The sequence below is a fragment of the Chionomys nivalis genome, chromosome 4 (assembly GCF_950005125.1).
Source record: "Chionomys nivalis chromosome 4, mChiNiv1.1, whole genome shotgun sequence".
Lineage (NCBI taxonomy): Eukaryota > Metazoa > Chordata > Mammalia > Rodentia > Cricetidae > Chionomys > Chionomys nivalis.
Genome location: NC_080089.1, coordinates 37,649,076 through 37,675,396, shown reverse-complemented (window position 1 = coordinate 37,675,396; position 26,321 = coordinate 37,649,076). Strand labels below are relative to the sequence as shown.

Here is a 26,321-nt window from a genome sequence, read left to right as displayed (position 1 = left end):
ACATTTCTGGATCAAAGCCTAATCTTTCCTATCTAAGCCTTTGCAGGACTCACTGCATGGGGATAGCACATTTTATGTAAAAACTGATCTTTCTGTCTTAACTTATATTCATTCAGTTCATCAAGTTTTGCAGTAACGGAATTCACGGATCCAGGTCTAATTGTTACCAATAGTCTCCTTTGATAACAACCATTTACTCACTTTCTCTAATATATACAAAATTAACAGTTACTTATTTTCATACAAAAGCTTTTAATTTACTATAAATGCATAGACTCATTAGAAGAGTCCACTTCTTCTCTACATAGGTCATATGACATTTTCAATATTTAAGCTATTATCATTGCAAGTATTAGAAAGTCAGTGTACAGAAGTATTTAGAAAGTTGTTTATAGTGTTCGAAGATGGTGCCCAACCTACCTACTAAAAAATATACAATCTTTGTCAGTTGATGTAATTCTTGTAGTCAAAATGTAAAACTTAAATAAACTCAAAGAGTTTCATTGAATTTTACTAAAGACTGAAAGAGTTAATGTGTGTAAAGTTTTAGGCTCAGTATCTGGTCATATAACTTGAAATTTTGTTTGAGTTTGTGATAGTTTGAAAGAAAGTGACTCCCAAAAAGAGTGGCACTGTTAAGGGGTATAGACTAGTTGGAAGAAGTGTGTCACTGTCGGTCTGGGCTTTGTTTTTTGTTTGTTTGTTTGTTTGTTTTTCTCAAACCTCCCTTAGTGTGAGACTAAACTGTATTCCGATTGCCTGCAATTGTAGAACTCTTAGTTCAAGCACAGAGCTGCTTATACACTGCCATGCTCCCCTTCATGATCATAACTAAGTGAATCTGGAAATTTATAAGCAAGCCACCCTCAATTAAATGCTTCCTTTTTGTAAGAGTTGCTGCAGTCATGGTGCCTCTTCACAGCAATAGAAAACCCTAAGGCAGGGTTTTAAGCTAGAGTCTACATACAAAACATTCTTATGAATTTGACCAACCTAACGGGAATCTAGTTCAGCTGTGTCCTGGTCTTCTCCATGGGATATGCTGTTCATTCTTCAGAATTCATGTGAGTTAACCTGCTACTAAACTGTTTATTATTCTAACTTCTCCATGAAGGAAACTTACTATTATTTAATGTTGATCTTACTAATATTTATTTAACAACATGGAATATGTAATAAAACCAAGTAATCTCTGGATTAAAGTAAAATGTGTGAACAAAGGACTCATTCCAAATAAAAATCTCTCTCTTTATGGATGTAAAAGAAGGCCTTGAAAATGCTTAGATGCTTACAACACTATGGAGCTCACTCCTTCCCATGAAAAATGATTTCGCTGAAGATTTTTCTTTCTTGCTGTGCTGCAATGCATAGGAAACGTTTTGTAATCCCGTATGCCTTATTGTTTACTCCATGGAAACTTTCGTAAGTAGACCAGGAATCAGACATGAAGTCTCACATCAGTCAATAATAACAGGTAGCAGCACGAAAAAATAAGAGGCTTGGTTTTGAAATCAGAACTAGTTTAGGTCAGTTCTCACTGTGTGACTGAGTTATTAAGTATCAGTGTTTTATTTCCCTCTCCTACTCAATTAGATAGTTTAATTAATAGAAAAACTAACCATTAAATTTAAGGTAATACTGAAGTGCCTTACAAATGTTTGATCAATACTGATCTTTAAATTAAATCATAGCTACATGGAAGAGTTTACATCTACAACACTGATTTATAACTTTGAATATACTATATTAACATATTTAAAGAGCCTTACTGTAAGGACGCATATAGTGATTGAATATTTCTGTCCTATTCATTAAATTCTGTTTTAAATGTGAATTATAGATAGTCACAGAGTCATGAAAATGTTTATATAATTGAATTGAGAGTTTTGGGTTTTTGCCCCAGGCAAAGTCTTTAATATGTAAGAGAGGCATTGATATTATCAAGTACCTTTCAGTCTTCAATCTGAGATTAGTTTATCAGGCAGTCTGGAATATGGGAAAAATTATTTCTGTTTCTAAAGCTCTATTGTTTAAATTTAATGAATAATGTAGTGAACATACATCTAATTGGTTCCTCAGGGATACCAATGACTAAATCATAAAAAATCTCCAAGGGCATCTGAAAGAAGGGATCTTGTGGGGGTAATAAACATGTTCAAAACTTGAAAGCACGCCCATGTCATGAACATTGCTGTATAAACACCGAATCTCAATCCCAGAACAAAGAAGTAGACTTGGGTTATATTACAATTTTGTAGAAAGTTCCAGTGCAAAGTGGCAAGTATCTACAGTTCCAGTGGTCTTGCGGGAACTGGGTTGGATATGATCAGTGAGAGCATCATAGTAAGTTCAAGGTCAGTCTAAACTGGCTAGATACTATTTCAGAAAACCCAGGGCCTGTTATACAGCTCAGCAATAGAAAACTGACCTAGAAACCTTTGACAGTGGGTCTAATTCTTTACACAGGAATAAAATCCAACTTGATTATGGTAGAAAATATGTTTTTATTTTTTTCCTTGTTTCTAATAGCAGGAATTTTCCAAATACTGTTTTATTTTTCTGAAAATAAGTTCTAATTAAGAATATCACAGAACTATTTTCTTAGGTCCATGTTTTTACATAGGAATAAATTATCCTTTCTCATAAGCGTGGAAAAGTGGTCATCTGTCTTCTGAGGCATTTGGTTTTCTAATTTTGTATTTAACCTTAAAATTATTGGTGCATAATAGTCCCCACTGTGATTTAAATTCCATTTCTTTTGATTGATAATGTTCAACATATTCCTATAACTTATTTACATTTACTTAACCGTTTTATTAAAGCTGCCCTTTTTTGGAATTGCCTGGCTTTTTATGTTTGCATTAAAAATTGTATATGTATACTATTTGTCATTGGATATGTAATTTGTAAATATTTTTCTATAAGTGAAAAATATTTTTCTATTTTTTTCTAGTTGTAAGGAAGTACTACAATATTTTTAATTCTTTAACTTTTAATTATAATTAGTTATGGAATTAAGTTTCCAAAATTACTGTAATTTACAAATATCCAGTACCCAGACTATCTTGATGGCAACATGTAACATATATAATTTATTCCCTTTATTTATTATCAGTACATTAATACTGTTATAATTATTACTGCCTAGTGACCTAATTTTAATTTTACTCATTTGTCATCTACTGAACTATTATGGTTTCACTAAACTATCATGAATTTCTCATTGAATTTCTTTGTTTTCGCTCTTCACTGCCCTACTGTTAATTAATTGATCTATATATTTTTTTATTCTCTGTCATGATCTTGATATAGAAAAATTTAATTTTCAGGTGGTTAAGTTTGTTTTATTTGAAAGAAAATTATGAGCTGCAATTGTAATATGTCTGAAACTAAGATCATAATAAATTATTTTTGTTATTTTCTAGAAGAATTGTATATTTAAAAATATTCAATTAATCCATGATATATGTAAGTATATTTTTGTATAAGCTGTTAGTCATGATCTAAGATAATTGAATTTTTATTTTTCCTTTCTATATAATTGTTCAAGTTATTCTAGAGTTATTATTGGTCTGCTTTCTTTTTACAGTTTGCCAAAAATAAATTAATCGTGTATATGAGAATCTGTTATATGAAATAACTATTTGGTTCTGATGAGATAAGCCTCTACCTTCTCCACATGAACTCAATAATGCAAGGCTAAAGTAAGTAATTTAATCTGGTATTAAATTGCAATTGGGAAGCATGGTGTTCTTGTGGAATTCCTAACAGTGGAATTAAGGTTGTCCTTGACTCTTTTTCTTGCTCTTGTGACTCTTTCCTCCTACCCTGTTGCTACATCAAGCATGAGGGTTTGCTCCTAGATTTTTTGTAACTTGTTATTCTGTATTTGGTTATTATACCTGGGAGGTCTGATATAGAGGCGGAGTTGATCTGGTGGATAGGGGAGGTAGTGGGGGTGGGGAGAGAACTGGGCGGAACAGAGGAAGGGGAAATTGTAGTCAGGATGTAATGTATGAGATAAGATGAAATAAATAAATAATATATACATAAAATTTGGTAGTTTCAGCCTACCGCTTTGTTTTATATATGAAAGAAGGAAATGATTTAATTGCATTTTAATTAGGATAAATAAGGAAGAAAAGCTTTTTCTAATATAATCATTCTGTTTTAACGTCAGATATAGAATTAACTCTTTATTATTAAAAATTCTAATATAGCTCAAATTGAAATTGTATTGATTGTAGTTTGAATAAAGTAATTTCTTAGCAAATTGAGTTTTCCTATCCATGAAAGTGTAATTTTCCTTAAATTATAGGTGTCTTTTCTGTCTGTTTTGTGCAAAGCATTGTTTAAAATATACTTCAGAATATATACATTTGGCTAACCTTTTTTCAAAATAAGTTCAATAAACAGTTTATGTGTATTTTTATTTATCTTTAACTTAATTACTTTTATTTCTTTTATTTTTCTTTGCCTGTACATTTGTCTATGTATGTAGTAGCACGCATGCTGTGTGCATGTGGACATTAGAGGGATACTTGAGGGAGTGGATTTTCTCCATCTGACATATGAGTCCTGTGAATTGAATCCATGTCCTCAGTCCATGGAGCAAGTGTCTTTATCCCTGGAACCATCTGGCTGGCCAATCTGTATGTCTTAAAGCAGTGATTCTCCAACTTCCTAATGCTGCAACTTTTAATACAGTTCCTCATGTTTTGAAGAGCCCCAACTATAAAATTCTTTTCTTACAATTTCAAGACTTTAATTTTTCTACTGTTATGAATCATAGCTTAAATATCTCAGATATAAGATATCTGATATGCAATTCCCAAAGGGTGTGTGATCACAGGTTGAGAACTACTGTGTGTATGTTGTAGAAACTATTGTCCAACTCCGCAAAAACTAACATCCCCAGTTATACTCATCATGGATTTTTTTCGCCTCCATGTAGATCTGCTCCTATAATATAAGGGTTTTGGTTAAAAACGAAACCATTATATATATGATAAAACTATATGGTTTGACTTCAGTTTTTGTATCTTGGAGATCTGTGTTCTGCTTTGAAGTCAGACATTATCATAACCATGAGAAATCTCTCTGTGGTGACTCAGTTTGTCCTGCTCGGCATCCCGCACACAGAGGGTCTGGAGACCACACTCTTTGTTCTGTTTTTGTCTTTCTACATCTTCACCCTGGTGGGGAATCTCCTCATACTCCTCGCAATTGTCTCCTCCACTCGGCTTCACACTCCCATGTACTTCTTCCTGTGCCAATTGTCTGTGTGTGATGTATTTTTTCCTTCTGTGAGTTCTCCCAAGATGCTATTCTACCTCTCAGGAAACAGCCGAGCCATCTCCTATGCAGGCTGTGTGTGCCAGCTCTTCTTCTACCATTTCCTGGGTTGTACAGAATGTTTTCTGTACACAGTAATGGCCTATGACCGTTTTGTGGCCATATGTCATCCTCTAAGGTACTCAGCAATCATGAACTACAAGGTATGTGCTGTCCTGGCAACAGGGACATCATTTTTTGGCAGTATTCAGGCTACGTTTCTGACCACACTCACTTTCCAGTTGCCCTACTGTGGTCCCAATGTGGTGGACTATTACTTCTGTGATATCCCTGCTATGTTAAAGCTGGCTTGTGCAGACACATCAGCCCTGGAGATGGTGGGGCTCATCAGTGTGGGCCTGATGCCTCTCAGCTGCTTCCTGCTCATCCTCACCTCCTACAGCTGCATCCTCTGCTCCATTCTGCAAATCCGATCAGCTGAGGGTCGGCATCGAGCCTTCTCTACCTGCAGTGCCCACCTCACTGCCATCCTCCTCGCCTTTATGCCAGTGGTCCTCATATACCTCCAGCCTACTCCCAATCCCTGGCTTAATGCAGCTGTTCAGGTCTTGAATAACCTGGTCACACCTATGCTTAATCCTTTGATCTATAGCCTGAGAAATAAGGAAGTCAAATCTTCTCTGAAGAAAGTGCTACAGCAAGTGTCAGTTCTGTCTAAGAAGTGATAGAGAAAAGCTTAGATCCCTTTACCTTAAAAACGTGGTGGTTTCTTCTTCAAATAATTTTCCTTTCTCTACAAGGGGTAACACAGACATCACACTACTGTTTCGAAGATGGGTATGGAGGGCAAATTACTCAAGGTGAACTAATAAATTATTTTATCATCAAGGACAATCAAATTGTTTTAATTTTTCTCTTCCTTTGCTTGATTTATGCTATTATCACTACAACTAATTTTGTTTTCTTTTATGCGTTGGAATACTACTAAGCAGTAAAAAACAATGACTTCTTGAAATTTGCATGCAAATGGATGGAATTAGAAAAACCATCCTGAGTGGCATAACCCAGGCCCAGAAAAATGAACATGGTATATACTCATTTATAAATGGATACTAATTATAAAGTAAAGGATATGGAACCTATGGTTCATGATCCTAGAGAAGCTAAGAAACAAGGTGAACCCCAAGAAAACCGTACATAGATTCAACCTGAAAGGGCAAATAGACAAGATTGGGAGCAGGGGGATTGGGGGAGAAGAGAGTGTGGAAGGGGAAGAAGAGTGGAGAAGGGGATGGGGGAGGAGAACAAGGAGGGAGTGGGATAGTCAAGATGGAGGAAGGACAGAGATAAGAACAAGGATAGAGATATTTTGATTGAGGGAGTCATTATATGCCTATTAAGAAACCTGGTACTAGAGAAATTCCCAGGAATTCACAAGGATGACCCCAGCTAAAACCTTAAGCAATAGAGGACAGGGTGCTTGAACTGGCCTTGCCCTGTAGTCAGAATGATATGTATCTTAAATGCCACCATAGAACCTTCATCCAGAAACTGATGGAAAAAGAGGCAGAGACCTGAAGTTGGAGCACTGGGCTGAGCTGCCAAAATCCAGTTGAACAACTAGTTTTCTTTATTTCTTCCTTATTCTATTGTTTTCTAATTATCTCATGATTTTCTAATTATCTCACTAATTATTTACAATTAATTATGAAGTTTTGGCTTTGCCATCCATTTGTAGTTGCTGAGACATGACTAAGTCATGTATCAAAAACCTACTCCTGGATGGGACCTTGTCATGCTCTTTTCAATGAAGCAGAGTACTGATATGTTGAGCAACCTATGAACCGTTGTATTAGTCTTACACCAAGAGTGTTGAGAGATAATGTAGGGAGAGTAGAGAGGGAGACTGTGTAAGGACAAGAAAGAATCTTTTCTTTTCCATTTCTAAAAAAAGTTGAATTTTGGTGTGAAATCATCAGCACTCCTAAATGTTTATGTAAAGTCGAAGCCGCAGGTGATTTTTCATTCCATATGCTTTGCTTACAAACATGTGGTATGTGCATCTTCCTGTAACTTTCCATTCCTTGTATTTGCATCAATGATGTCCATGTAGAGTCCTTGTATTTTTTAAATCTATGTATGTATGTAAGTATGTATATATGTACTTTGTGTGTGTGAGTATGTCTGTACCTGTGTGAGTATATGCATATTTGAAGGTGATTTGGAGTCCGAAATATAACCTCAGATCCTTTGGTTAAAGGAATTTGAGAGATGTCTAAAGTATGTTCTGGATTCTGAGCCATATCTCTAGTACATTTTTTTAAATTATACTGATAGTTTTCCTCTTTAAAAGAACATTTATTAACTGTGTGTATGAAGAAAACTATAATGTAGTTAAATCTTTTGTTGATGTAGTAAAGTGGTAATTGTTAGTTATTCTCCCAGGCCCATGACTTCACTAGCTCTATGTAAGAATAATTAATGAACAGTAGATGATATGATTTAGAAAGAGAGTAAAGAAGGAACAGTATGTATGAAGGTTTGGATAGAGCAAAGGGATGGAGAAAATGATTTAATATACTATCAAAATTAGAGTAAATATTTCCAAAAAGTGTTTATTAATAAAAGAAATATGATTGAAGTGATATTTTCTATTTATTGAACCCATAAACTTTGGGCAGTACTTGGTCACTACATAGGATTTTGACAGAGGGAAATACAGTGGTAACTACTGAGGTGTTAGGGACTAGTTCTGGCACTCTGTGGAGCCTAGAGATAGCATGGCCTGGTGTAAAGCCATCTTGATTTTGTAGCATGTACAAAGAACATAATATATATAGAAGATAGAAGAAGGGATTTATTTTACTTTTCCTGTCATAGTTTTTGCATTATATTTCTCCTAGTGACTACGATATAATAATATTTCCCTTAAGATGTTTATTTTAATTTGTCTTATTTTTTTCTTAAAAATTTAGTTGAAGGCTTTGTGAAACATTAAGCCTTTAACCTAGATTCCACATTTGCTACTTTTCTGAAGCACCTATACATCAAAACTTTTGTAAAAATAAGAAAAGCTGAGTTGTTCTTATCTGAATAATAACACATCCTTTTTATCATAACAGAGTCATCGTTTTTGGTAGTATATTGATTCATAACATAGATGAATAAATCTTGATTGACCTTAATCATAACAAATCATATCAATATCTAATATTTCAGTTGAGATTTGTGGGGCCCTGTGAGAGATCACCTTCCTATTGTAGAATTAGTCAATCTTATCTATAGCAACAGAACTGATAAAATGAAATAAATTAACGATATGCACATAAAAACCCATTTGTATATTTATCACTGAGGAAAGCAAATTTAAAAACATAAAATATGAATACAATAGAAATATGGTAATAAGTTTTGACTTTAGACCAACTGTAGCTCTTATCTATAACTGTTCAAAGTTTAAAATTTATTTCATTCAGAAACAGATTTGCAGTTTGAGGGATGGCTAAAGATCATTTAATATAATATACAAATATTTCAACTAGATTTTTTTTAGGTTAAATAATATATGTGATCACAACAGTATGGAAGAGATAAAAAATTTATTTAGAGTAGACTAAAAAAAACCCCAAGTGATCACCAATAATCAGGTCGATAGATCATACAATAGTATTCTAAACAATAAAATGAATTTATTGATAAATATTTAAAAGATTATTTTGAATAAATAGAAGCTAAGAACATATAAATAAAGTTTCTATTTACATTAAATTTTAGAAATGCCAATCACCAGTTCACTATGACAATGTGAAAATCAGTGTTGTCTATGGGAAGATGTCAAAAGAAGAGTCATGAAACATAATCAACTATTTGTTATTTTGACTGCAGCAATAATTCTTAATTTATAATGTGTCAAAATGATCTTGTCCTTCCTACCTATGCTCAGTTTCACATATTTCACCCTCCCCTGGATGAATTTGAGCATGATGATATTTCACTAAATAAAACAAATCAGTTGGAACCAAAAAGTTATGGGGATTTTGTTAGTATTTTGCAAAACTTTCAAATTTATTGTGAAAAATAGTATCTGCAAATGTTGACTCATTCTATATCAAGTATTATGTTTTCACTTTTTCGAGTCTGCTTCTTGAACTTTTGGGAGTATTAGACATCTCAGTTAAGATCTTCTCTCCTTTGGCTCGTACATACACATATAGTCTTTCTCTTCATTACCTTTCTTTAACAGTTTATGGAATGTAGCTGGATTTATTTTCTACTGAATTCTCAGTGTTGTTTTACTTCTCAGTAATTTAAAGAATTTTTGAGTTAGTTTGATCATTCATTCATTGGAGAATTTGGAGAAAGCTCTTATATTTTCCGGTATTAAAGACAACTGTTATCTTTCTTTCCTAATTGCTAAACTCTCAGGAGACTTCTTATATCACAGCTAATTGAATGACAAATTTTACTTAAAAATACATCATGATGGTCTGGGGATATATTTCCTTTACAGTGTCTTTGTATAAGAAGATATTGACTCATGATAGTCAGGAGACAGATGAAAATCAAGTGATCTCACATACTCTGAATTGAAAAGAAAGGTTAAAACACATTGAGTAGAATCTGAAGACTGAAATTATGATACTTATCTGGTACTGTTTTTTCCCCTATTTCTCTTGATTTTCTTTCTTTTTTCTTTTTTTTATTCTTTTTTAATTAATATTTCCACCTGCTCCCCGTTTCCCATTTCCCTCCCCTCCTCCCAAATATTGCCCCCCCCACTCCCCTCCCCCTATCCCCACTCCTCTTCTCCACCCCCCACACCATTCCCCCTCCCTCTCAATACTGAAGAGCAGTCCAAATTCTCTGCCCTGCGGGAAGACGAAGGTCTTCTATCTACGTCCAGGAAGGTGAGCGTCTAAACAGGCTAAGCTCCCACAAAACCAGTTCATGTATTAGGATCGAAACCTAGGGCCATTGTCCTTGGCTTCTCATCAGCCTTCATTGTCCGCCATGCTCAGAGAGTCCAGTTTCAACCCATGCTTATTCAGTCCCAGACCAGCTGGCCTTGGTGGGCTCCCAATAAATCAGTTCCACTGTCACAGTGGGTGGGTGCATCCCTCGTGGTCCTGATTTCCTTGCTCATGTTCTCCCTCCTTCTGCTCCTCATTTGGACCTTAAGAGCTCAGACCGTTGCTCCAAATTGAGTCTCTGTCTCTACCTCGATCCATCGCCAGATGAAGGTTCTAAGGTGATATGTAAGATATTCATCAGTATAGGATAGGGTCATTTCAGGTTCCCTCTCCTCAGTTGCCCAAGGTTCTGAAATTAGTCATCTATAGGCGGCGGAAGCACCGGCGCGCAGGCAGGCCCAGGTGGCGGAGGCACCGGCAGACAGGCCTAGGCGGCGGAAACACCGGCGCACAGACAGTTCCGGGCGGCGGAGGCACCGGCAGGCAGGCCCGGGCGGCGGAGGCACTGGATACAGGATAGTGCGGGCAAGAAACAGTGAAGCCTGCACTGAGAACAGATTGCCCCGCTACAATTAAATCAAACCCAATAGATAGCATCGGTAAGAGGAGATGGGCAGACGCCAAGGCAAGAATTCACCCAACAATCTGAAAAACAACATGAAAACACCAGAACCCAATGATCTTACAACACAAGGACTTGAACACCCTATCACAGGAGAAGAGGAAAAAACTGACTTTTTGAAAGCAATAGAGTCCCTTAAACAACATGTAAAAAACGCCCTCATAGAAATGGATGAGAAGTATAACAAAAAGTTTGAAGAAATGAGTAAATACGTAAATGATACCCTGGGAAGCCAAGAAAAAACGATCAAACAGGTAATGGAAACAGTCCAAGAATTGAAAACTGAAATGGAAGCAAGGAAGAAAACACAAACTGAGGACCAGCTGGATATGGCAAATATAGGTCAACGAGCAGAGACTACAGAAACAAGCATAATCAATAGAATACAAGAGATAGAAGAAAGAATCTCAGATTCTGAAGACAACATAGAGAAAATAAACGGACTGATCAAAGAAAACACCAAAACCAACAAATTCTCATCACAAAACATTCAGGAAATATGGGACACAATAAAAAGACCAAACCTAAGAATAATAGGGATAGAAGAAGGAGAAGAGGCACAGCTCAAAGGTCCAGAAAACATTTTTAACAAAATTATGGAAGAAAACTTCCCCAACATAAAGAAAGATATTCCTTTGAATATTCAAGAAGCATACAGAACACCAAACAGACTGGATCAAAAAAAAACGTCCCCTCGCCATATAATATTCAAAACACAAAATATACAGATTAAAGAAAGAATATTAAGAGCTGCAAAGGAAAAAGGCCAAGTAACTTATAAAGGTAAACCGATCAGACTTACACCTGACTTCTCTATGGAAACCATGAAAGCCAGAAGGTCCTGGATAGAGGTACTACAGAAACTAAGAGACCATGGATGCAAACCCAAAATACTATACCCAGCCAAGCTATCGTTCACTATCAATGGAGAAAACAAGACATTCCAGGATAAGACCAAATTTAAACAATACGTTGCCACAAATCCAGCCCTACAGAAAGTAATAGAAGGAAAATCACAACCCAAGGAATCCAACATTGCCAACACTGCCTACAATAACCCAGGCATCTAGCGACCCTTCAACAGCACAACTCAAAGAAGGGAGACACACAAACTCTTCTACCAAAAGCAGTAAGAATAACCGGAGTTAACAACCACTGGTCATTAATATCACTTAATATTAATGGTCTCAATTCACCAATAAAAAGGCACAGGCTAAGAGACTGGATACGAAAACAGGATCCAACAGTCTGCTGTTTGCAAGAAACTCATCTCAACCACAAAGACAGGCATCTACTCAGAGTAAAGGGTTGGGAAAAGGTTTTTCAAGCAAATGGTCCTAAGAAAAAAGTAGGTGTGGCCATACTAATTTCTAACAAAACTGACTTCAAACTAAAATCAATCAGAAGAGATCGACAGGGACACTTTATACTCATAACAGGAACGATTCAGCAGGATGAAGTCTCAATGCTGAATATCTATGCCCCTAATATAAAAGCACCCACTTATGTAAAAGAAATATTGCTAAAACTCAAGGCAGACATCAAATCACACACACTAGTAGTAGGAGACTTCAACACACCTCTCTCACCAATGGACAGGTCAATCAGACAGAAAACTAATAGAGAATTAAGAGAATTGTTGGAGGTAATGAATCAAATGGACTTAACAGACATCTATAGAACACTCCACCCAAATAGGAAAGAATACACCTTCTTCTCTGCAGCTCATGGAACCTTCTCGAAAATTGACCACATACTTGGAAACAAAGGAAACCTCCACAGATACAAAAAAATATCAGTGTCCACCTGTGTCTTATCAGATCACCACGGATTAAAGTTAGAAGCCACCAACAAAGCTACCCCCAGAAAGCTGACAAACTCATGGAAACTGAACAGTCAACTACTGAACCACACCTGGGTCAAGGAAGAAATTGAGAAAGAAATTAAAGTCTTCCTTGAATTTAATGAAAACAAAGAGACAACATACTCAAACCTATGGGACACGATGAAAGCAGTGCTAAGAGGAAAGTGCATAGCACTAAGTGCCCACTTAAAGAAAATGGAGAAAGCATACATTGGGGACTTAACAGCACACCTGAAAGCTCTAGAAAAAAAAGAAGCAGACGCGCCCAGGAGGAGTAGAAGACTGGAAATAATCAAACTGAGGGCAGAAATCAACAAAATAGAAACACAGAAAACAGTCCAAAGAATCAATGAAACAAAAAGTTGGTTCTTGGAGAAAATCAACAAGATTGACAAACCCCTATCCAAACTAATTAAACGACAGAGAGAGAACACGCAAATAAATAAGATCAGAAATGAAAAGGGGGACATAACCACAGACACAGAGGAAATTCAGAGAATCATTAGATCTTACTACAAAAGCCTGTATGCCACAAAACTGGAAAATGCAAAAGAAATGGACACTTTTTTAGATAAGTACCATATACCAAACCTAAACCAACACCAGGTGAAAGATCTAAATAGACCTGTTAGTCGCGAAGAATTAGAAACAGTTATCAAAAATCTCCCTTCCAAAAAAAGCCCAGGGCCAGATGGTTTCAATGCAGAATTCTACCAGAACTTCCAAGAAGAGCTAATACCTATACTTCTTAATGTATTTCACAATATAGAAACAGAAGAGTCATTGCCAAATTCCTTTTATGAAGCTACAGTTACCCTGATACCAAAACCACACAAAGACCCAACCAAGAAAGAGAATTACAGGCCTATCTCACTCATGAACATCGACGCAAAAATTCTCAATAAAATACTGGCAAACCGAATCCAAGAACACATTAGAAAAGTTATCCATTATGATCAAGTAGGCTTCATTCCAGAGATGCAGGGCTGGTTCAACATACACAAATCTATCAATGTAATCAACCATATAAATAAACTGAAAGAAAAAAACCATATGATCATTTCATTAGATGCTGAAAAAGCATTCGACAAAATTCAACACTCCTTTATGATAAAGGTCTTGGAGAGATTAGGGATACAAGGGTCATACCTAAATATAATAAAAGCTATTTACAGCAAGCCGACAGCTAACATTAAATTAAATGGAGAAAAACTCAAAGCCATCCCATTAAATCAGGAACACGACAAGGATGTCCACTCTCTCCATACCTCTTCAATATAGTGCTTGAAGTTCTAGCAATAGCAATAAGACAACATAAGGGGATCAAGGGGATCCGTATTGGAAAGGAAGAAGTTAAGCTTTCATTATTTGCAGATGATATGATAGTATACATAACCGACCCCAAAAACTCTACCAAAGAACTCCTACAGCTGATAAACACCTTTGGTAATGTGGCAGGATACAAAATCAACTCCAAAAAATCAGTTGCCTTCCTATACACTAAGGATAAGGAAGCAGAGAGGGAAATCAGAGAAGCATCACCTTTCACGATAGCCACAAATAGCATAAAATACCTTGGGGTAACTCTGACCAAGGAAGTGAAAGATCTATTTGACAAGAACTTTAAGTCTTTGAAGAAAGAAATTGAAGAGGACACCAGAAAATGGAAGGACCTCCCTTGCTCTTGGATTGGGAGGATCAACATAGTAAAAATGGCAATTCTACCAAAAGCAATCTATAGATTCAATGCAATCCCCATCAAAATCCCATCAAAATTCTTCACAGATCTGGAGAAGACAATAATCAACTTTATATGGAAAAACAAAAAACCCAGGATAGCCAAAACAATCTTATACAATAAAGGATTGTCTGGAGGCATTACCATCCCTGACTTCAAACTCTATTACAGAGCTACAGTACTGAAAACGGCTTGGTACTGGCATAAAAACAGAGAAGTCGACCAATGGAATAGAATAGAAGACCCTGACTTTAGCCCACAAACCTATGAACACCTGATTTTCGATAAAGGAGCTAAAAGTATACAATGGAAAAAAGAGAGCATCTTCAACAAATTGTGCTGGCAAAACTGGAAGTCAATCTGTAGAAGAATGAAAATAGATCCATATATATCACCATGCACAAAACTCAAGTCCAAATGGATTAAAGACCTCAATATCAGTCCAAACACACTGAATCTGATAGAAGAGAAAGTGGGAAGTACTCTACAACACATGGGCACAGGAGAACACTTCCTACGTACAACCCCAGCAGCACAAACACTAAGGACATCATTGAATAAATGGGACCTCCTGAGACTGAGAAGCTTCTGTAAAGCAAAGGACACTGTCACTAAGACAGAAAGGCAACCCACTGACTGGGAGAAGATCTTCACCAACCCCGCAACTGACAAAGGTCTGATATCCAAAATATACAAAGAACTCAAGAAATTAGACCGTAAAAGGTTAATCAATCCAATTATAAAATGGGGCACTGAGCTGAACAGAGACTTTTCAACAGAAGAAGTTCAAATGGCCAAAAGTCACTTAAGATCATGCTCAACTTCCTTAGCAATCAGGGAAATGCAAATCAAGACAACATTAAGATACCATCTTACACCGGTCAGAATGGCTAAAAGCAAAAACACCAATGATAGCCTCTGCTGGAGAGGTTGTGGAGAAAGGGGCACTCTCATCCATTGCTGGTGGGAATGCAAACTTGTGCAACCACTTTGGAAAGCAGTGTGGCGGTTTCTCAGGAAAGTCGGGTTCAACCTACCTCTTGACCCAGCAATACCACTATTGGGAATATACCCAAGAGATGCCCAAACATACAACAAAAGTATATGCTCAACTATGTTCATAGCAGCATTGTTTGTAATTGCCAGAACCTGGAAACAACCTAGATGTCCTTCAATGGAAAAATGGATGAAGAAAGTATGGAATATATACATATTAGAGTACTACTCAGCAGTAAAAAACAATGACTTCTTGAATTTTGCATACAAATGGACGGAAATTGAAAACACTATCCTGAGTGAGGTAAGCCAGACCCAAAAAGAGGAACATGGGATGTACTCACTCATATTTGGTTTCTAGCCATAAATAAAGGACATTGAGACTACAATTCGTGACTCTAGAGAAGCTAAATAAGAAGGTGAACCCAAAGAAAAACATATAAGCATCCCCCTGAATATTAACCTTCATCAGGCGATGAAAGAAGACAGAGACAGAGACCAACATTGGAGCACTGGACTGAAGTCTCACGATCCAAAGGAGGAGCAGAAGGAGAGTGAGCACGAGCAAGGAACTCAGGACGGCGAGGGGTGCACCCACACACTGAGGCAATGGGGATGATCTATCGGGAACTCACCAAGGCCAGCTGGCCGGGGACTGAAAAAGCATGGGACAAAACCGGTCTCGCTGAACATAATGGACAGTGAGGACTACTGAGAACTGAAGAACAATGGCAATGGGTTCTTGATCCTATTGCATGTAATGGCTTTGTGGGAGCCCAGGTAGTTTGGATGCTCACCTTAATAGACCTGGATGGAGGTGGGTGGTCCTTGGACCTCCCACAGGGCAGAGAAACCTGCTTGCTCTTTGGGCTGAGGAGGAAGGAAGACTTGATTGGGGGAGGGGGAGGGAATGGGAGGTGGTGGCGGGGAAGAGGCAGAAATCTTTAATAATTAAATTAATTAATTAATTTAAAAAAATGTAATACATAATTAGGAAATATAGGTTGTTAATGAATAATTATTGATAATAGTCAAGCTTGTAGTCATGTTAGTTAGACTTTCTAGATATATAGATATATATTTCAGTTAGATAGGCACTCTTCATATCTTTCAAAGACTACAGAATTTGGCACTTAAAATGTTTTAATAACTTAGGACTTTTCATGACAATGAGCCACGTCTGCTCCTGGCAGCACCAATCTACTTCAAGAGGACAATGGGCATCGAAGAGGCTCCTAATGGAGTTAGTTATTCATTTGGGCAAGAAACTACTCTTGCCTGGACTGTTGCATAAACTGGACATGAAGAACCCACAGAGAGAGGACTGCTGACCTTGCCTAAAGGTGAGATGGTCCTTCCGAGTTTCTGCTTCATGAAAGAGTCTGTGAGACATTCTGCAAGATACAGAAGAAAGTGACTAAACTGTCTTTAAAATCCTGCTTCATGGAAATGTCTTAACTTTAGTGTGTCTCATCTCCCTCTGAGTCATGTCTAATCCCCTTTAACATACTAATCTCCTTTTCACATTTGTGTATATTTATTTTTGTTCATTGGTTATGACCAAGAACATTTGTGTCCTAGGGTTTAAACCTAGAATCTAGTAGACACAATAGTAACACACCTGGATAGTTGCTTTCAAATTCACAGGTCCCATCAGTAGTCTATAGATAAGTTCTGTGAGGGAAATTATGACTAAAGTTTATTATCTACATAGACATAATTCTAAACTGCTTTCTATTTTTATTTTCTATTTTTCTTGAGACAAGGTTTCTCTATGTAACAGTCCTAGCTGCTCTGGAACTAGCTCTTGTAAACCAGACTGGCCTTACACTCACAGAGATCCTCCTGTGTCTGCCTCCCAAGTGCTAGGTTTAAAGGTGGGCACCACCACTGCCTGACTTAAACTGCTTTCTAAATATTTACGTTTATGTCCTTAAGCCAAAATTCCTATCAACACTAAAAGAGAAATTTTCATTTATGCTGAACAGTGCCAAGTAGAGATTCATGGTTGTCCGGGATTCTGAGAATAAGTGAAAGATATGATCTGAAAAATAAAACAAAGCATTTGTACTACTACACACTTTAAGGATCAAGAAATATTGCATGAGGGACAGAAAAAAAGTAAGGGGTAGAACATAGGGGAAAAGCCAGGAAAAGCATATCCTCTAAAACACAATCATTGTATTCATGAACAAAAAGAACCTGTGACTATTACTGAGGTTATACAAGAGTGATCCACTCACAGCTACTCATAGATAGAGGAAGAATTTGTGGGTTCACAACCTTTATTGCAGACACAGAAAAGTAATAACTGAACATAGGAGGAAAAGCTGGATATTGGAGAAAAATAAGTAATATCATACCATTTATATGACAAAAGATGAGTTTTCCAGTCAATGCACTAATAAATGTTTTACAAAATAATTTTTCTACTTTATTGGAAAAATTTATTCAACATTACATGGTAAAATAGCTTAAAAAATAGATTCTAGAAGTTGCCTGGTAATATAGTGTTTGCCTAATATAGAGGTTGCTCTGCTGTCAACCCCAGAAACACAAACAGTAATATAGAATAGATTATAAGGGTGAAGTAAAAATAAGCAGAATGTACATCTTTAAAGTAGAACAAATTACTTCTCACATCTATCATTTGCCCATTAAGACTTCTCTCCCCACCAAGGCTGCCCAATACTTTTTTGACATATTTGTTACTGAAACTATACATTCAGTAAGGGGACCACTGTGGTATAAAATACAGGGAACACCATCTCTTCTGACAGAGCATTACCTGAAGGAGGTTTGAAATACATGAAGGTGATAGAGCCAAAAAAGTTCTCCAGTTATTAGATGAGAGCTGCAGTTTCCAAAAGCTTTGGACTGACTGACTCTCTGATGATCTGATATGCAGGAAGTTGTAGAAGATGAAGACAAAAGAGATAGAAACAGATAGGATAGAAACCAAGCTGGGGACGCTGGCAATAATAAGTAGAAGAAATTCTTTGAGATGTATGTTAGAGCAGGAGTGGTCCAAGAGAGGGGAGAAAGTTACAGAAGTAATGGCTTATGATGTGGGATTTAGAAAACAGCTTCATAATAATAGCAGTTTTGTGTGTAATGGTGGACAAAAGGCCTAGAATGAAGGCAACCAAAACAGTGAACAGAGCCTAGAGGACATGATCACACTATACAGTAATGGTCTGCAAATGGCCACACAGTGATCATAAACCATGGCAGTTAGGAGGAAACACTCAGCAAACTATAACGATCACAAAGAAAAAGAACTGAGCCACACACATGGAACGGAAGATTAAATTTGCCCTCCTGGGAAATTTCACCAGTATGTTGGATATAATGGCAGTGGAACTGCGGAGGAAATAATACATGGGAGCATGCAGCAGTTGACTGAGTATGATGAACAAGATCATGCCCAAGTTCCCCACTACTGTCACCACATAGATTTTCAGGAACAGAAGAAAAAAGGTGCAGTACAAGCTCTAGCTAATGTGATAATCCCACCAAGACAAACACAGCTGCTGCAAAATTATTTTCAGTTCCCACTCTTTGAAGATTTCTGTGGAAATAGAAAATATGATACTCGTCAATAACCCCATGACCATACCTGATCTCATATGCAACTAAAATTATATTATGGAAGACCTTTACTCTTCTTCCAAAAAAGTTTTAAATAGGGATTAGAAAATTTCCAGGTAATTGTTTAAATCTATGTTCAGTAAGCCTCTAGATATCCCCTTTATCTTTCAAAATAGGTTGTGATTTCCAATCACAAAATGGGGTGTTTCCTTATTGGCTTAGAAATATTTGCCTCCTGGATATTAGTAAAATATTCTTTTTACTTCTATGGAGAGAAAGAAGCATTTGTTGACAGGTGAAGAGTAGGAGTGTTATGTGGTTTTGCTCACTCATTTAACATCAATAGCTTGAGGAGCTCAGACTGAGGACTGCTGCGGCTGTGAGATCAGTTTTGGCTGCATAGGATATAGCATCCATGTGGGTTTTAGTGTTAAACCCTTTCTGAAAATAAAATAAACAACAAAAATAAGCTAAATGGTTCTGTTAGTATTGGGGCAGACCTTGGCCCTGACCCTTGTGTGTGTACTGGGCACCTCTCTGCCTATGGCAATCAGTACCCTGACTGTATGCAGGTGCAAAGGTCCTTGTAACAGGCAAGCTCTGCCTTCTTCAGATATTTCCCTCTTTCCCTGATTTTGTTCTGAAGAGGCTTGTCTCTGCCTTTCTCCCTCTTCCCTCTACCACTCCCTCTCCCCATCTCTCTGTTTCCATCTCTCTCTCTCCTTCTCTCTTCCCACCATTTTAATGAACTCCACACTCTAAGTATGTCTGCAATGCATATTCTGTCACCATCTGTAGTTTGGGCCCAATCTACTATGGTTCTCTGCAAAGGTTCCTCTGGCACCATATCTTACCAGAGTCAACCATACAAAATTTCAGTAAAATAAGTGAAATAACGATAAGAAGTAGACAAGATTGCAGGAGATTCTTACACAGATTTTCTTTTTTCGATATACATCTATATCTATATCTATCTATCTATATTTGTATCTATTCAAAATATCCACACAAAATAAGAAATGATGACTCCCTAATCTCACTACACTGGAAATAGATTTTATATCCAGATGGACAAAGGTAGATATGAACATGTATAAAAATAATGAGTCACTCCAAGAAGGAAAATGACTCTCAGCAAGACACTCAAACAACTCCTTCTGGTTCCCTACAATGTTGGTAAAGGCTGAAGACACATCCATTCCCCCACTTCACCCTGGTGAAACAGGTTCCCGGGATATAGTTGCTTACCCAAAGGTAATTAACAAGACTTTCCTCCCACCTAACCATTCTCAATATTGTAAGCTGCTTAGCACCCTGGTCATAAGCAAAGATGCTGTTGTTTATAGAGAGATAATCATCATAAGACAGGAGCATTTGCTGTTGAACATGCTAAGAAGACATCTATTACTATAAACATGACCAATTCAGTAATTGAAACCCACAGTGCTTTTGACCCTGGCTTGAAAACTTACAGTCACAAGTCACATGCTGCAATTCTTCCCTTAAGAAACATCACAAGCCAGCAAATCCACTGTTTTTCAGTGTCAAATGGTTTTCTGATGGAGCCATATTGGATGACAGTGTGTGTACAGTGTGGAGGACAGTTAGAAAGGGCGGCTGGAGAGAATGACTAGCTTCCACTGGTTTCCTCTTCTTCCTTTCCCTCTTTCCCACCTCTTTCTTCCACTCACATTACATGCTATTTCCATATACTTTAACTTTTTATGGTATTGAATTCTTTTTAAAAAATCTGAAGGATTCTGCATTTCTGATGTCGATATCCAGGATCAAATAATGTGACTGTATTTGTGATGTGAGACATGAGTATATGGCTCCAGAACAATTCATTCACCAATTTATATAAGTCATAGCTGATATTTTACTGACATTTGTCATATAAATCATCACAAACCTGAGAGGATGAGTGATTGCCAATGTGAATCACTTCAGATGTATAAGGTTGGTCCAGATTTCTAAAGACTCGCATAAAGGGGAATTCTATATTATATGTGCAAGAGCAGGAACAGACAGTCCCCTTGCAGTGAATTACCTAGGAATGGAGTTCATCATAGACAGCTTACCACAGCAAGAGAATTATTGCAGCAAACAATAATTTGTACCAGGATTTTTTATAATTTGGAGTAAATTTGGTTTGCAAAAAACAGAAAAGAAAAATGATGATTCTGATTTTAACAGAGCTTATTAACAGGGTTATAAAATATTGAGGAATGATGAAAAATATTTCCCTAAAGCACATCTCAAAGGAAAGAACCACTTGTGTGAACAACTTTGAGGTACATGCTCCACACTGTAGTCTCAAGATGATCTGAGAATACAAAGAATAAAGCAAACAGAGAAGTACTCAAGATTTCAGATAAACATTTCCATATTACTTTGCCAGTCAGAGTGAACATGTGTGTACCAAAATCATCTGGAAATAAAACTGTATAATTTCATAACCTCTGTGTTTTCCCATATCTTTGGAAAGCATAAAGGCGAATTAGGTTAAAAAGCTGAAATTATGGATAGATTCAACATCAACAGAGTCTTAACTTTATTGCTGATCAGTCTGAATATTTGGAGAAGTCATTGAATGAGTTTTAATTTAAAGTAAGAATGCAATGCAACTTTCTAAGAATACCTAAGACCAACCAATTCAGTAATGTAAATATTCAACATATAAAAGAGTATCAATATTTCCTATACATTAAAAAATTAGAATATGGTCATACAGGCAGGAGAGGTGAAAATATACCAGCTGGAAACTAGTACAGATTTGTGTATTTCTTCTACATGCTAAACTCTTCACCTAGAATGATGAAAATTTATTATTATTTAGATTATTATTAACTTTTTAGATTATTTAGATTTTGTACATTTCTTAATTTTGGAATTTTAGCATAAGGACAGTAATAACTGTTGGGCCCAGATTACAACCCCCAGAGAGAGACCACCAGGGAGGCCCAGACTGTAATAAGCAAGGTTTAATCAGCATAATACAAACATGTTTGGAACTCATCTCCATTCCTGTTACAGTGAGGTGTAGAGAGGAGTTCTATCTCCTCTGTGGGGTAAGCTTTTAAAGGCATAACTACAAAGAGAATCGTTGAAGTTGCTTTGACATGGGTACAAGGATTTTGCTCCCCCCCATTCTGTTAAGTCAGCTTTCTCCTTGTTCTTAGGGCAAGGCCACTGTTCTTGAGTTAGGCCATCTTTATCAGCCTGTACCAGGTGGCTGGCTGGGCTGAGCTAAGTGACCTTGTGTTCAGAATCTCCTGTATGGGAGAGGGAAAGGCCACTATCTTCCTGGGAAAACATTATGCTAGGAAATTTCTTCTTGCCTCTTTGAGAATAAGGGGTGAGGGTCCGACAGTAACAAGCAGTGTTATGGAGGACTGAGAGAAATTGTCACATTGAATAGCTTTTACCTCATGAGGCATACTCTTGCTAGAGCTTCTGAAGTCAGGAGGAACCAAAGGATTGTTTGAGATGGATGAATTAATGATATCTCTCATCATGGTCTGAGATTCCTGCTTCACCATTAACAAGAAGCAAGCTACTGTTTACCATGGGAGACATATTAGGTTGACTTTACCCTTGCTTTCTTTCTCTGGGAGATATGTCGGGGCTAATGAGCAAGATCCAGAGGTACTAGGACATACATCCAACAGAACTACTTAAGGAAATCAAACGCTTCAGAATCGTGGAAACCCCAATGAGGTTTTCTGTACAATATGTACATAACATGTACCACAACCATGACAAAGATCATTCCTTCAGATGATTTGTGACATAGTCATAAAAATAAGAAAGGATGACAGGAAAAGAGAAAGAAAGATATTATCTACTGGAGAGAACACTGAAAGAAATACTTTCAGTAAAGCTGAGGTATTGCATATGTGTGAACATGGTTTTTATGCTAACTCTTCCTTTATTAGACTGTTGCCATAAAGGAGACTGGGCACTTACATAGATACTGAACAGAAAGCAAAGTTCTTAGAAATTGCTTGGTTTCTTTTCCATGTAACAGATAATCATTATGATGTTCAAAGAAGTGCCCTCTGCTTTCTTACACACATTAGAATCAAAAGACAAATTAACATTTTTTCAGAATTCAAACTATCAGTGTCTTGAGGCAGACCAACTCTAGCTGCCAGATTCATTAGCATTTGTGTGGTGTGATGCGCGGCTTTTATGTGATACTTCTGGGACTTGGAACTTATTAGGAATAGAAACCATTCTTATCTACACCAGTCCACTAGAGTCCCCAGCATTTAAGAGCAGCCTGCAAGAATGACTTCTTGGCCTCGTGTTAACATCTGTCCAAAGAGTAATAATGGTTTACAGTCCTTATTATGTATTTGTCAGTTCTCTGTGAAGATACAAAATTAAGTGAGATGTCAATTGCTGGTTATTTACTACGATTTTATCTTATTTTTTATTTAGAGAAATAATTTCTTTGGTTTTGAGTAACTTAAACAAAACAAAACTGTTCTCTTAGTTACGGTTTCTATCGCTGCCATAAAAAAACAAGAACAAAAGGCAAGTTGGAGAGGAAAGGGTTTATTTGGCTTACACTTCAGCTTTGTTGTTCATCACTGAAAGAATTAAGGAGAATTACTCAAGAAAGGCAGGATCCCAGAGACAAGAGTTGGAGAAGTCAGAGAGGGGAGCTGCTTACTTGCTTGCTTCACCTGGCATGCTCAGGTCACCTTTCTTATAGAACCCAGGACCATCTGCCCAGGAGGAGCACTACCCAACAAAGGCTCGGCCCTCCCCATTGATCACTAAATGAGAAAACACCTTACAGCTGGATCTCAGGAATGCATTTCCTCAACTGATGATCCTTCCTCTCTGATGACTCTAGCTTGTGGCAAGTTAACAGAAAAAAAAAAAAAAAAAAAAAAAAAAACGCCAGTACGTCTGCTAATATTTTATTTGAGCTGCCTTTGGAGAAGAGATTTGTTCATGAAGAAGAGATTTGTTCATGAAGAAGAAATAAACAAGGTCTTCGCCACCCAAGGAATCATTACCATGTAACTGGGGAAGAAGCAAGTTGGCTCTTCCCAATCTCAAGATCAGGTTCCTGTGTTTTTGAATATTTTATTCCAACAATATCTTTAGAGATTTGTCATCCCACCATTATATACAGAATTCTTCTCCTTCCCTCAGTCTCTCATTTTTCATAGCTTGTTGTGGTTGTAACTGAGGTAGAATCTTGCATATAACCCAATGACTCAGCTTTAAAATTTTCTTGCCTCAGCATCCAAGTGCTTGAAACACACATAGGCCTGACTGCTTTTTTATTTTTGTTAATTTTACTTACTGTATAATTACTATCCCCCCATAGTATATCCTGATTTGGGCTTTCCTTTCCTGCACTCCTAACTTCTTCACCACTCTTCCCTTTGGAATTCACCCCCTTTCTGTCTTTCATAAAATAAACAGGGTTCTAAGGGAAAATATTATAATAGAAAGTAAGACAGAAAAGCATTAAATAATACAAATTAAACAAAAGGAAAAGAGCCCAAGAAAAGGCAGAAGGAAAAGATACACACGCAGAGACTCACTTATTTGCATACTCAGGAAACCAATAAAAACACTAATCTGGAAGCTATGATATATATGAAGTATATGACAAGGGCCTGTATACCTGTAGATTATAAATTAAAAACTACGTTGTTAAAGCCCTGTCATAACATTATGAGACAATTCAAAGATGGAATTGAGTTCATTTTCTATTGGCCATCTACTTCTGGGAAAGGGCCTATTTTTTAAGAGTAATTTGTTTTCCCAGTGAGACTCTCTTGCTGAAAGCAAATTTTCACTTGCAAGTGCTTATCAACTGGCAATAGCTTCTGGGTTAGGAACCGGGCATGTGTCCACTTTCCCTTTCAGCTCTAGGGTTCCTCTGTTACATATTTCTTAATGCCTTGTGGTGCTTCCTCACTCTCTAAGTTCATATATAAGCCAATCATGTTGATTTAGAAAGCTTCATTGTCTAAAGGTCCTTTCTCCCCTCAGGCTTTTCTGCTCTTTCTGCTTCCTCTTCCTCTTCCAGGATGCTTTCCCAATATATGGTGCTTTATTCATTGTAAAGAGACATTTTGCCAATACTGATTTTCTTGGGTAACTTAGTGAAATCTTCAGTCTTAAGTATCTTTTTATTTATGAGAAATCCAAATAAATTTAACCACACTTTACATACATATATATATTATTTTAAGCACAATTTGATGAGGCTAGAAAACAAGACCCAAGATAAAATTTTGAAGGCTAAAAAGAACAAATGGAAGATAACTTGCAGAAAATATTTTTAGTTTATCCAAATGTAAGAGGCATAGATGTAGAGTATGCTTTTATTTTGAGGACACCAAGGCATTTTCTGCTATTTTTTTTTTTTAGAAAGGGTTTCTCTGTAGTTTTGGAGTCTGTCCTGGAACTAGCTCTTGTAGACCAGGCTGGCCTTGAACTCACAGCGATCCAAATGCCTCGACCTCCTGAGTGCTAGGATTAAAGGTGTGTGCCACCACCACCTGGCTGGTATTTCCCATTTATATATCATTATCTAATACATTCAGTGATATTTCTTCCATCACTGCAACTCTTCTTGTCTATATACAGCTTATATTATGATGTGAAATATGAGAGAAACCACTCTTCATAAAGAAGTAATGACAAAATGACAAAGCATGTGTTGAATTTAATATTGAATTTTATAGTTGGAGTAATGATTTCCTTAAATGTAGTGGTTTAAATGTAAGGAACTTGTTAAGCTGAAATTGTGGCTATATGCTAGTTAAACTAGATCAACTAGATCTAATTAAACTAGATTTAACTGGCCAAAGCTAATGCTTGAACTGCACTATGCTCTTCCTAGATGTTTCAAGAGAAGAGACACACAAATATTTCTGAGCTTCTTGCAGCTGCTGGAATTCTGTCATGAGCTTGCATCACTCCAGGTTCTACCTGTGGCTGTAGAGAAACAAGTATGTGTATGAATGAGCCCATGTGCCCAACACTATGGAAGACTTTTATTCAAACGTAGCTTTGCTATCTCCATTGTCCAGTCAGTGACAGCAGTATCTTTGTTATAATCAAACTGTTTCAGTGTGTTAAACCCTTTTGTCTCCATCAATTTCTATTCCTCTTAAATATTTACAAAGATTACACTATCCATCAGTAAATTATATTGATTGATAATGCAGAAAAATGTCTCAGACATTCTCACGAGACATAACAATT

At 36.8% G+C, this 26,321-nt stretch overlaps 1 protein-coding gene and 1 pseudogene across 2 annotated transcripts; one reads left to right on the top strand and one right to left on the bottom strand.

Annotated features, from left to right (window-relative positions):
* Positions 1-5,087: 5,087 nt before the first annotated feature.
* LOC130873417 (olfactory receptor 149-like) lies at positions 5,088-14,386 on the top strand. Of its 2 annotated transcripts, XM_057768249.1 has the most exons (2): positions 5,088-5,984; positions 14,357-14,386. In XM_057768249.1, exons 1-2 carry the CDS (start codon positions 5,088-5,090, stop codon positions 14,384-14,386), a joined length of 927 nt encoding a protein of 308 aa, XP_057624232.1. The 2 variants fall into 2 exon arrangements, with proteins under 2 accessions (XP_057624232.1, XP_057624231.1); XM_057768248.1 differs by lacking the exon at positions 14,357-14,386 and having other exon boundaries at positions 5,088-6,020.
* A 3,024-nt stretch (positions 14,387-17,410) lies between these two features.
* Positions 17,411-21,063, bottom strand: LOC130872744 (olfactory receptor 8D1-like; annotated as a pseudogene).
* Positions 21,064-26,321: the final 5,258 nt, after the last annotated feature.

Bases quoted from the DNA above. Each gene is read 5' to 3' on its own strand.
- LOC130873417 (XM_057768248.1), top strand. From the start codon at position 5,088: ATGAGAAATCTCTCTGTGGTGACTCAGTTTGTCCTGCTCGGCATCCCG.